At 41.6% G+C, this 12955-nt stretch overlaps 1 protein-coding gene across 2 annotated transcripts in view; it reads left to right on the forward strand.

Annotated features, from left to right (window-relative positions):
- The window catches only part of IGF1R (insulin-like growth factor 1 receptor), a 284737-nt gene that overhangs the window by 212651 nt on the left and 59131 nt on the right, over positions 1-12955 (forward strand). For both annotated transcript variants that reach the window (XM_008578554.1, XM_008578546.1), the window contains exons 3-4: positions 8594-8906; positions 12767-12915. In XM_008578554.1, the coding sequence (XP_008576776.1) occupies positions 8594-8906; positions 12767-12915 (462 nt within the window). The remainder of the gene's footprint in view (positions 1-8593; positions 8907-12766; positions 12916-12955) is intronic.

A 12955-nucleotide genomic window follows, 5' to 3' on the forward strand; every position in this document is an offset into this window, starting at 1 on the left:
CAACCCAAACTAGCACCTCAGCCAGAGGAGGATCCCTGAGCCATCTTCTGCTTCTCAGCCTTTGTGTTAATTGCTATTTCCTGCCTGGTATCTTTGTGTTGATGGCTTCTTTCTTTACTCTTACTAATTAGCTCTCAAAATCTCTATTTAATGATGATGCTATTTATAACTTTCCTCCTTCTTGTTTCTTGGTTGTCCTTTTTTAGTGTGTTTGTTTTTCTGTTTTCTCAATACTCTGCCCAGCATTGCTTGTTAGTTCCTGAGACTTAAATGATCCAGTGGGCATTGTCAGTAGGCGATTATTTCTTTTGCTCATTAATGAAGTATTCACAGATGCATTCAGCAGCCAAACCTTTTGGCTTGCCTTCTGTCCTAGACAGTGAGAGTCTACTTGGTACTTGTATATTTTTGTGAGCCTTGATCGGATGCTCTACCACGGGGGAGTTACAGAACTAAGTTATTTCTTTTCCATGACAGTTTCAGTCTTGCCGAGCTGGGTGAATTGATTATGAGAATGAACTCTCCTTACCTAGACTTGTTTGGGTGGAGCCATCTTTGTAGATTATCACCCCTTCCTGGGTCTTGTTGGTCTAGCTTCCTAATAGCACAGTCATTTATATATGGTTACATTTGCCCCATAGAAAGTGCTGCTTGTAAGTACCTTCAGTTGTAGAAGCTGCTGCTTCAGTGTTGCAACTTAGCAGAGATTTGTGCTGGAAAAATGCCCTTAAGGGTTTCTTTTGCTATGACTCAATAAATAAAGGCTTAGTGGGTGTATGTTATCTCCTTAATATCGCCTGGATGCTTGACCCTTTTCCAGAGTGTCATGTTTCATAGGTTTTGTTCTTCAGATAAGTGGTATGCCTCAGGGGGGAGAAAAGGGTGCTAGGAGCGAAGATTTATTTCTTCCTTCTGGTTGCATGCTTAAAAAGAAAAGTAGAATGAAGGGAGCTCCCATAGCCCTTTCTTTTAGACAGCAGAGAAGTACTGAAACGATGTGCCGCCATGGGAAGTTGTAGGTGAAGAGGCTGCGGTGGACAGTCACGAGGATCTGGGGTCGAAGCCCAGGTTTGCAGCTTTACAGCTCTGTGCCCTTGAACATGTTATTTAATCTATCAGTGGTCATCTAAAATGAGAATAACGATACTGCCCCCTTGTGACTATTAGGGGATAAAATTAAATGATGTATGTAAAATGCTTACTCATGTCAGTGAATGTTAACTTTACATTCATAAAAGTCCTGTATTCAGACTCTATGATATAAATTTCATTCATATAGGACAGGCTTAAATAGTTACTGTGAAAAAAGAAAACCTAGGAATTTCAGGTAATTAGAAGCTCAGGATGAGCCAGCTAAGCATGATGATGTTATTTTTAGGATCATACAGAGACTCCAAGCAAATTGACTTGGGCATGGAAGACCACTGTTGGTCTTTTAGTCCCACTATTCAAACTGCTTACTTCTGCACTTGTTAGAATAGGTTTGGGGGCACGTTAAGGAGCAGTGGTGTTTGCGTATGTTGCATGAGCTGTGACTAAGTCATTTGGAGGGAGACCATGATTATCATCTCAGAATATGTAGGTCTCGAGTACTTGGAAGTCTCACCTGTCCAAGAAAGCACCCAGCTCCCCTGTGTATCATTCACCTGAACAAGGGCTGGGGAGCATGCTCATAGAAAAGTGCCTTTTCAGTGGGCGCAAGGAGGAGCTTGGTCAGGATGGTGCTGTCTGGTGGTGGAGTTGCACTTCCTCTAAAGTAGCGAGCTCCCTTAAACATTACTGGAAGAATCACCTAGGTTTTATAGAGAACTGTTTTGGATTGGCATGAGATGCATAACCTCTAAACTTCCTTTCAATTCTATGAGTCTGTGATTGAATGAAAAGGAGGAAGTGGCTGCATAAGTCCTTGTTGCTTACGAACTGGGCCAAGCAGATCTCAAGGCCCCAGTCCTGCAACCCAGTGTCACTTCAGAAGGAGTAGACAGTGGGGGAGCAGAGTTGAGAGGTAGAGTGATGAGTGAAAGTATGTAACTTCTTGGACATCCCCCCCCCCCCCAGTATTTTAGAAATTTCATGTGTTAACACGAGGATGCCTTGTCCGGGGGTCTTCCTGTTAGGAAGGAAGCGGACTCAAAACTGAGTCTTGAAAACCCTTTCAAAGACTACAAGAGGAACTCCTTCGTACACAAGGGTCTTGAGATAAAATGAGAGCTTTAAAACCCTCTGCCTTAACAGGTTAAAAAACTGTGCAGTCTGACCCTTTTACTAAGCAGCCTTGCTGTACACACTTAGAGTTCTGCTCTAGTTACCTGCCTGTGTGCCCCTCGCAGTTCTGGTTCTCTTGATAACCTTGAAATGGGCACAGTTTCCTTTGGGTTCAAATAGACAAACTGAGGAGTCTTTGATTCTAAGCATAAAATGTCTCTCCTGGGTCTGGCTACTATGGTGGGATATTTTCTCCAGATCAGGAGGTGATTTCTTTTTGGCTTTGAGTTGCCAATGTGATTTTCTTTTATGAACCTTTATGACACAGAGGTTGCCACTTGAACTTTCTTTTGTCCTGTGTAACTGATTCCACATAATGGCTACAGTTTTCCAGGCAGAAGCTTGTTTGGAATGTGCTTTAAACTCTGCCTGGGATTTCTAGGCAGCAGTTCAATGGGGTTTTCCTTTAACTATTCCTCAGGATGACCAGAAACTTGACAGATTCTTCTTGTCTTCCTTTTGAGAAAATTGTCTTTCTCTGTCTCTCTCCCCCTCTCCCTTCCCCACTCCGCAAGTGTGCCCTGGGATTCTGTCCTGGCTCTTCTGGGCATTCTCAGACCCCCACCCCACCACCGACCCCTCCCCATCTGTCTACTTACAGATCCCATGACATTCCCAGCTCAGACCACTCCTAATTGCATCCATGCAATCACATGCCGGACCTTTCTACTTGGATGTGTACACAAACACATGTCCCCACCTGAACCGATCTTTTTCTACCCCTGAAATGGAAAATTCCACACACGTATCCAAATTCTCTGAGATGCATCTTGAATCTTCCCCACTTTTCCCCATCTGCACTTCTGTTGCCTTGATCCAGGTCACCATTGCAGCTTGAAGAGATGGATACCTTCTAAAATGCACATCCTGCTTTAAATCATCCCTTTTCGCTTAAGAGCAATCCAAACTCCTGTCGGTGAGATAAAAGGCCCTTCCAGGCTCTCTGTAACTCAGGGCTCACCGTCTTTCCTCCCAGTCTCCCCCACCCCTCCGCTCTTGGTGCTTCCATCCTTCCAATCATACCGAAGTTTTCTTTGTTACCTTTGGTTCTCTTGCCTGTGCTCCCTGTCAGCTCTGCCAACACCCCCATGCATCTGCTAGCTCCTACTCACTTGTTGGGCTCCAGCCTTGGAAGCACCTGCCCCTGGCAAGCCATCCTAATGGGCAGTTTGCTTGCCCCTGTCACTGTTTGCCCTCAGGCTGTGAGCCCCAGAGGTCTGGCTGAGTACCTGAATCTGCCCTGTTTGCAGGACCTAGGCAAGGGCCAGGCTGGTAAGGTCAAAAAGAGTCTTTCTCATTTCCTCACCTGAGCTAAATGCTCTCCAGAGGAAAATGCTTTTATAGCCTTGGGTGGACTTAGGCAGAGCTGGAGGGGCAGGGGGGACTGTGCCCATCAAAGCTAGAACCCACTCCCATGCTTTTTCCTCCTTTCCCTTTTTACCCCCCCCCCCCCCCATGGTCTCTGATGGAGTCAATTCTCCTTGCAAGACAGAAATATAAAGTTTCTCTAGACCATATGTCTCCCTGATGCACTTTGGAGGTTAACAATGACTTTGCTGAAGTTAGTAGCAGTTAATCTTTATGCAAAATGGTACATGCCTATTAGTAAAGGCATCCCTCTCTTTATATAGAACAGTAGTGTGTCACTTAGGGCAACCCAGAAATAGCTGAGATGTCCCTAAACTACTCTGTATTTTGATTCAGAAGCTTTACCTTATTTGAATATCCACAACTAGTTCTATATTTTAGAAATTGTTTTGGAAAAATACGTGTTTGCATTGTATAAAAAGAAAAAAAAATAAGTGTGGCTAAGTGGTCCCTCTTTCAATAAGAGACTGGGTCTTTATCTTTTCTTATAGCTGAGCACTTTATTATCATATGCTTTTAAAAGTGGTTTTTCTGAGGTAAAGATTGTTAAAGAACTTTCTGGCAAGAAAAAAAAAAAAAAAAAACCCAGAAACCTAGAAAGAATTTAATAAATACAAGGACTCTGGGGAGGGAGTTAAATGCTGATGCGTGTGACTTTTTCCTCTCCCTAAAAAATGTAGAGAATGAACTTTCAAATGCAGTGCCTCATTTTTATGTGGTTGTGACCCCAAACCAATCCTTTTAGTGGTTGATGTGGGACATGTTGTTAGCTTTTCCAACAATTTAGGTAGGCTTTTGTTTTTATTGTTGGTCATCGTAAGAATTCCAAGTAATAGAAGATCTCATGGGCAAAATCAGTGTGTTTTTTCCTCTTGTTTGTTAGTTTATAGCAGCTTCCGTTTTCCTCTTATTTTTAAAAGTTGAAATGCCTTTGATCATGCTCGGTGTGCTCCTTATGCATGGAAGCCAGAGAAAAGGTTCCTTTTCCTTTCTCCCATAGCGCCATAATTAGAAATTTGGTTACTGTACTAAATTTTAAGTTTTGGCATTCATATGGAGCCAAATCCATCTGCTGGCGAGACACACTGCCCAGGGCTTTTCAAGAAATCCCTTAATAGTCCTGAACACTAATAACATTTATATACATTGAGAAGAGACAAAATTTACAACAGGCTTCTGGGGCTGGCTCCAGGACTCTCTAATCCCAGACTTCCCTGTGTTCTCCTGCCCACCTCCGGAATCTTCCCAGACGGTGCTTCAGCCCGGGGGAGTGCCAGCCTGCATCTCCAAGCGTGCAACCACACTTACGCAAGGAGTTTGTCCTCTGACAAACAAGTCACCTCTCCTTCTGACCTTCTCTCCTCCCCATCACACCCTATTTGTACTCTCTGCCCAGAGGGTTAGATATGTGTTTGTGTACAGTTTACAACATTAACAGAATATTGGGAACCCCTTGATTTAGGATCCCTTTAAGAGGAGTCGTTCTGTCTATAAAGAAAATGGTTTTACCTAGCTTACGCTTTACTGAGATTCCTTCTGAAGTAGCGCCTGCCACTGAAACAAAGCCCGCTTCCCCAGCCTGAGTGTTAGTTGGTGGGGGTGGGAACTGACTTACCAGGTGGTTCCATTTAACTGACCCCTTTGGGAGGTCTCAATGTGCCACTGCCCAGAGAAGCTGTTTCCAGGGGTTGGGGGGATGGAAATGCAAAACCTCTCTACAGGTACTTCATCAGGTATTTATTATTTGTTCTCTCCTCCTGGAAAAGCTCAGCATTTACATTTGGCTGTAACTGATTACAAGCACATGCATGGAGACATTTTCCTGTTCTTTAAATGCTCTTGAGTTTTTATTACAACATTAGTAGCTATTTGATCTTAATATCTGTTACTTGTCATTTTATATGGCATTTTTTTAAATTGTGAGGAAAAGGGTGTTCTGTAAGTAGATATTGGTCTCAGTAGGTCTCTGACGATGATCATAAGATTCTTAATCGGTTTTCCCTTTCTCGTGCTAACATGTGCTTACACATTGCCTTTGCACGTGCTTACATGTGACTCCAGTTGTGGTGTTCTTTATTCTTTATTATTCTCCTCCTGCTCATCTTTCTGCTTTCACCTCCAGGCTCAGCATCTCTGTGAAACTTTCCCTGGTACCCAGGGGCCCAGGAAACACCATGCACCTCCACTCTCTCTTGTACTTACCTTTTGTGTTGTCTGTTCTGTGAGGACAGAGACTGCCACTGATCCATATGTGCTAGACAGAGTGCACAGGTGCAGCACACACTCAAAAAATGGTTGCCAAATGGATAAGTAAATGAAGGACATATGGATTTATATTCTGATATCAGTTTAAAAACCTGACATCAGGATATGCAATTTCAGTGTTTCATTAGATCTTGAACCTTGAAGTGACTGCCATAATGGATATATTTGGAATTAAACAATTATTTAATCTATTTGATTATTAGATATCTTGAGCGGGAGATTTGATAATAGAATGTGTGTGTGTGTGTGTTTACTGCAAATATACTAGTCTTGAAAATTCAGATTTCTGTTATCCTCTTTATGATAATAACCTTGGTAGACAATATATGAGGGTACTTAAAAATTTTGTGGAAAAATGGAATTAATATAATACAAATCTTTCCATGGACTTTTTGAAGATCCCTCATATATATCCGCACATTTTAGGAGCTCCTACAACCTGTACTCTTCTGGTGTGATCAGAGATAATTAACTTCTTGTTATTTGTTGGGTAGATTAGTTTTTGGAAATAGCCAGAAGTCATTGAGAGACAATTACGGTGAACAAAATAATATAAACCAACAGGAATGGTTTTCTTCTTCACTTACAGATACCTCTGAAGATGTGGCTCAGTTGGGATTAGTTCAGTTGCATATAACAAATAGCAATCACTTAAACAAGTTAAAGTTTATTTCTCTCTCGCCTAAAGAACTCCACAGGTAATAAGTCCAGCGGTAGCCTAGTGACTCCACTGTCATGAGGGACAAGTTCCTTTTATCTTGTTCCACCATTCTTATGTGTAAACCCTGTGGCCCAAGGTGGCTGCTTGAGCTCCATGCATTATTCCTGCATTCCGGCAATCAGGGAGGAGGGGAGGGCCTGCCCTGTCTGTTTTAAGGAGTCTTCCAGGAAGTTAGTCAAAAAGTTTGCTTATATTCATATTTCACTGGCCAGAACTTGAGTAATGTAGCCACTTATAGTTACAAAGGAGGGTGGGAGATGTAATATCTTGCTGGATAGCAATATACCAACTAAAAAGCAGTGTTCTATTACCAAAAAGATAAGACGCATAAATAATGGAAGGCAATCTTTTGTTTCTGCCAAAAGATGATTTAAAAGGAGAAAGTTAGAAAGTTATTTTAAGCTTGACAGTATCATGAGAATTAATCTGTTTTCTTCAGAGATGATGCTATTCATTTGAATGTTTAAGTTCTGATATCTGTTTTTAAATTCACCTGCTGGCAGTGAAATAGGAACTCCTGAACTCAACTAGTGGGTGTGTAGATTGGTATAAACTTTCCAGAGGACAGCTTTACCCAGCAAGATCAATTCTGGAAATTAACTTTAATGAAATAGTAAGGATGTTCATGAAGATCATAGTGCTGATTGTATTAATAAAAAGTTGAGAACAAAGGAAATGTCTACTATAGTTATAACTTATGATATACTCTACAATAGCATATGATGTTGCTGTTAAATGATTGTGGAATTCACAGTCTATTTTGCCAAAAAATGCTTTCAGAATGCCTTGATCCTTTATAGATATTTGTATTTATATATCCAGGCACATGCATAAGAAAGAATCTGGGAGGGTCCACGTGAAGGTATTGATAAAGGGGCCATTTTGGGAAAGTGGATTTATGTGTTCTTTGTATGTTCTCATCTGGGATCTCTAATTTTTTTTTGAGCATGTATTTTTATTATAAGAAAAAGCATGTAATAGAATCTTCACAAAGTATTGCATGTCAGTCTAATATATATATATATATAATTTTGCACTGTTTTCCAACTCAAGGAAAAAATAGGAAATGTATAATGCAAACCAGATTTCATATTTTGTTGATTTATACTTTACTTATGAGTAGGGCTAACAGCCCATAGAGTGTGATCATGACAGCATTGTTATGGAAATAAATGCCAGCTCATCTATTTGGGATGTAAATTGTGGATCTGTGGTTATTAGACACTGCTTTCACTTAACTTTAGCACGGAGGAGCTTGGAGGACATGGTTTCTAATATCCTGTGGTTCCCTGGGCTCAGAACTACTGCTTGCCCACCTACCCCCACCCCACCCATGTTCTTAGACTTGAGAATGACCATCAGACAGGGTGACTTCTTAGTGATCTAATAGGTTAGGGTGTGCAAATAAGTTATTACCATCATTTATTTGGGGTAAAACTTCTCATGTGGTATAAGCAGGCACAAACTTTTCTAAAGCCATTTTTGTAAACCTGAATGGTATCATCTTTATTATATTGTGGTTTAATCATTTTCAAAACAAACGAGCATTTCTGCACACTAAGGCTTTTAAAGAGTTTTCAGTAAGAAATATACTTAAAATGCAGAGTGAGCAGAACATAATGCATACAAAGTACTAAAACCATGGTGTTCACGAAGGACTTCCACATGATCATGTGGGCCTCAGACAACCTTCTCATGTGGGTATGATCACCCCATTTTACAGAGGAGAAAAGAGAGGATCAGGGTCACAGTGCTACTGACTCATCCCAGACCAAACAAGGACTACCTAGGAGAGACTGGACCATAACCTCTCTACTCTCTTCAAGTCTAGTGAGGGATGGAAGGACGGCGATTTTGGGTGGGGGTAGGGAGTTTGTTTTGTCTCCTCAATGAGTGATCTGTGCTGGTGGTGGCAGGGAATGACCCCAAAGGATGCTGCCCAGCCTCACCACTGTCTCTGCTCTGTCCCCACAGTGTGCCCGAGCACGTGCGGGAAGCGGGCGTGCACAGAGAACAACGAGTGCTGCCACTCTGAGTGCCTGGGCAGCTGCAGCACACCCGACAATGACACGGCCTGCGTGGCCTGCCGCCACTACTATCACGCCGGTGCCTGTGTGCCTAGCTGCCCGCCCAACACCTACAGGTTTGAGGGCTGGCGCTGTGTGGACCGCGACTTCTGTGCCAACATCCCCAGTGCCGAGAGCAGCGACTCCGAGGGCTTTGTCATCCACGACGGCGAATGCATGCAGGAGTGCCCCTCGGGCTTCATCCGCAATGGCAGCGAAAGGTCAGTCACGGTCACATTCCCCAGGGAACTGAAAGATTGACGGTCAGTTGTTTCGACTGGGTGGGGCCATGGGGACATTAATGGAGATGAATCCATTTGAGAGGGCTAGCATAACTTAAATTTTTGATGGGATTCTAGGAGCAATTGGAATTTTTTTTGTCCCCAATTCATCATTTTATGTTTAGTTTTAAAAATATACCATTGCCTGGCCATTTGAAATTAAGTACCTGGCTTGCTGGCTCAGGTATCTGGAGTTCACAGTCTCCCTGTACACTTGCTGGGCTGCTGAGAGGCAAGGGACTGTAGTTTTCGGTTTTCCTTGCCTGGGTGCTTCTCAGCACTGGCTGAGTGAAAGCTCTGGGAATGCAGAAGGAAAAACAAGACAAGCTGCCTCCAGGACCTTTGATGCCAGTGGGCAGGCCTGAAACATCTCTTAGTGCATGCTCAGGCCTGGTGCCTGAATTAGCAGCAGCTCAGAGTGAGCAGCAGATTCACGTGAGCTGCGTCTTCCATCGGCCCACCCTTCCTCTCGCCCTCCACCTTCACCCTCCCTTGGGGTCCAGCACTTTTCTTCCTAAACTTTGAGACTTCACTAGGGAAGCAAAGAAGCTCCCTATAACAGATGCCATCCCTCTGTGTACACCAGCTGGACTTCTGTAACTTTGTCATTGGTGTATGTGTTTGAAAATGAGATGCTAGCATTGTTTCAAAATGTAGAGACTGTCACTTTGGAAACAAAAGAAGATTAGAGGTTTGGGGCTCCTGTTCCCTTCCCTGGAGCTGAGCAAAGGACTTGTAGGAAAGTTCTGTTGTGATAATAAGCCAAATATCTCCTTCATGATTAGCGCCTGGTGACCCTTACATTGCTGGGTGTTTTAAAATAAAACTATTCTACAAATATAAAATACTGCTAAAAAAGTATATATTAATTTTGAATATAATGTTTGCTGTAGTCTATTTCCATAAACTACACAAGCCTTTATTAAGGGGGTACTGTTTCTAGTGTAATATTTGGAGATGTTACTCCTATCGTAGGCTTACTTTCAAATCAAAGATAAAACTCACATTCTTTAACAAATTAGACGTAGAGCAGCTTTCTGCTTATTATAATTTCTATAACCATTATAGCAAAATGAAAATATTACTCTAAATACTTTAAAATGATAAATGGGACAAGAACCCTATTGACCCCTAAAGTATACATATTTCACCCAAAATAGATCTACCACATTCTATTTATATTTTATTGGCAGCCTAAAAAGGTAAATAGGCTTTACCAGTACAAACTTCAGGCCCTGGGGCAGTGCCTGGAACAAAGTTGAGGTTCAACCAAATTAAGATATCACCTTCCTCTTGAGAGGGGGTGACTGGTCCATAAACTCTGCACGATACTGTCTTTGTGTTGTGAATACATTTTCTTATGTTATTTAGAGGCATCCAGTCATTCTGCAGCTATCAGAGTAGTGGGTACAGTGGGAACCACACTGTACAGTTGAAGGTGTTGTTTTGTTCACTGCAGTACATTTTTGAAAGAATTGAGCCATTATTTTCCCTACCCATTCTTACAGTCTGTTCATAACTACAGATCTACCTTTACCGTTTTAAAATAAAACACCATAAGAAATAATAAATCCCCCTCTCTCAGCCTTTACTTACTTTAAAATATTTATTTTTTTAATACTGTTTGCACCCTCTCTGTACCAGAATGGATTTGAGGAAGCTTAATATATAAATTTGTAATGAGAACACTTCCTTAGAAAAAACGTTTCTTAAGTACTAGATAGTTTCTAGACATTTTAACAAAGGTGTTTGGTTCAAATATTTCTATTTGAGTAAAAGATGGAAGAAATTAAACATACACTTATATTACAACCCAGCAGCTGCAACCCTAGATATTTATCCCAAAGAAATGAAAATTTATATCCATATAAAAACATGGGCACAGTTGTTCATAGCAGCTTTGTTTGTGATAGCCCCAAACTAGAAACACCTCAGATGTCCTTAGCAGGTAAATGATTAAGCAAACTGTGGTATATCTATGCCATGGAACATTACTCAGCAATAAACAAAAACAACCATTGAAATACACACAACTTGGATGGGTCTCAAGGACATTATTCTGCATGAAAAAAAGCCAGTCTCAAAGGTCACATACTGTATAACTCCATTTATATAGCATTCTCACAATGACAAAATTATAGAAATGGAGAAGAGATTAGTGGTTGCCAGGAATTAGGGATACCGGGGGCTGGGTCAGAGGAAGGGACTATGAACAGGCAGCATGAGGGAGGTCTTTGTGGTGATAGAACGGTTCTGTATCTTGATTACGGTGGGGAGGGGACTGTACAAATCTACACAAGGATACACTGACGCAGAACTACACACACACATTGTGCCAGAGTTTGTTTCCTGGTTTTGATATTACATTATGTAAGATGTGGTAACCATTGGAGGAAGTTTGTCAAAAGGTACATGGGACCTCTGTGTACTATGTTTGCAACTCTCTGTGAACCTATAATTATTTCAAAATAAAAAGTTTTTTTGAAAGGGAAGGTGTGGGGATTATATGCTATGTAGGTAAATTAGAAACAATAAAAGACCAAAAAAAAGTGCTGAAAGGAAGCCACTACCAAGGCTGGAAATGAGCATGTTAAGTGTGGTGTGGGAGGAAGACTTTCCCTGGCCGCCTTCGGTAGGTCCAGTTCTTGGGGATATCTTTGGAAACCTCATCCCCCATTCTCCTGACAGGAAATCAGAAAATACCAGAGAACTTTGGTTACCTATGTACTTTTAAACAAAACCAAACCCTGTATCTTTGCCTTAGGTGTGAAATAAAGTTCCAGAGAGAAAAAAGACTTTAAGAGAAAGAGCTATAACTTATGCTGTTTTTCTTGAATGTTTTTCTTATCTTCACAAAGGTTAAAAGATCATTAAAGAACAATAATGTGAATATAATGGCTCTCCAACTTACCATCCTATTACACACACCTCCCATAAAGCTGTATCATTTATCTTGTTTGGTAATCGACCCAACTTTCTGACCCTTGTTCTTTATATAGCTATAGATCTCAGAGGTTCAGCTGGATTAGCATTTTGTCTGCTGTTTCCTAAACAGTAAGCAGGAAAAGTGCCAGTCTTACTTGTCCCTGACTCTTGGTGGTTTGTGGCATGTTTAAGATAGCATTTGAAATAGGAGTTCATTACAAAGTAATGGAAATTCCTTGTTTTTATTGTGTATGCAGCAAAAACAACATTTGGATCAATTTCCAAGTTTCTGCAAAACGCTGTCAAAAAATAATTTCAGTTGTGCTTTTGCAAGAACATAATGGATCTGTGCTGTACCACATGCCTTTTGGAATTCCTCACTGGGCTTTGCTGAGACACTGACTGCAGGAGTTAAATTCCTGTTAGTGGCAGAGACACTACAGTCCCTTTGTAGTCGCTGTTGACTGTCCCAGCTGCTCCTCTGGGTGCGCAGGCAAGAGCCAGGACATCCGAGAGCAGCTCTGTTCTCCGAAGCCTCCAGAGCTTCCTTTCTGCAAGGAAGTGTCTCCCACATGGAACCAGCTGGCTCACCAGTCAATATCCTATGACATGGTACACACATGCCTCAAGGATGTATCATGTATTTAGTCTGGAAACAAGCATCACGCTTTTCCTTTGTAGGCAATTTCTCCTTTTGGTTGCAATTTGAGGGGCTTATCCCAAGTGGGCATGGGGATGAGATACTGTGTGACTACTTGAATGCTTTTTGTAATGTGTCCTACAACAACAACTGAAAAGCATATGCTAACAATTTTTTAATGCGAGGAGACAGACTCAGTTCTCTGTGTTTTTGGTTGGTTCTTTATCTTCAACAGCATGTACTGCATCCCTTGTGAAGGTCCTTGCCCCAAGGTCTGTGAGGAAGAAAAGAAAACAAAGACCATTGATTCTGTTACTTCTGCTCAAATGCTCCAAGGATGTACCATCTTCAAGGGCAACTTGCTCATTAATATCCGACGAGGCAGTAAGTATTTCATCCCTCTAGAAGAATGGCTGGATCTCTT

This window comes from Galeopterus variegatus, unplaced genomic scaffold (assembly GCF_000696425.1).
Source record: "Galeopterus variegatus unplaced genomic scaffold, G_variegatus-3.0.2 Scaffold75, whole genome shotgun sequence".
Classification (NCBI taxonomy): Eukaryota; Metazoa; Chordata; class Mammalia; order Dermoptera; family Cynocephalidae; genus Galeopterus; species Galeopterus variegatus.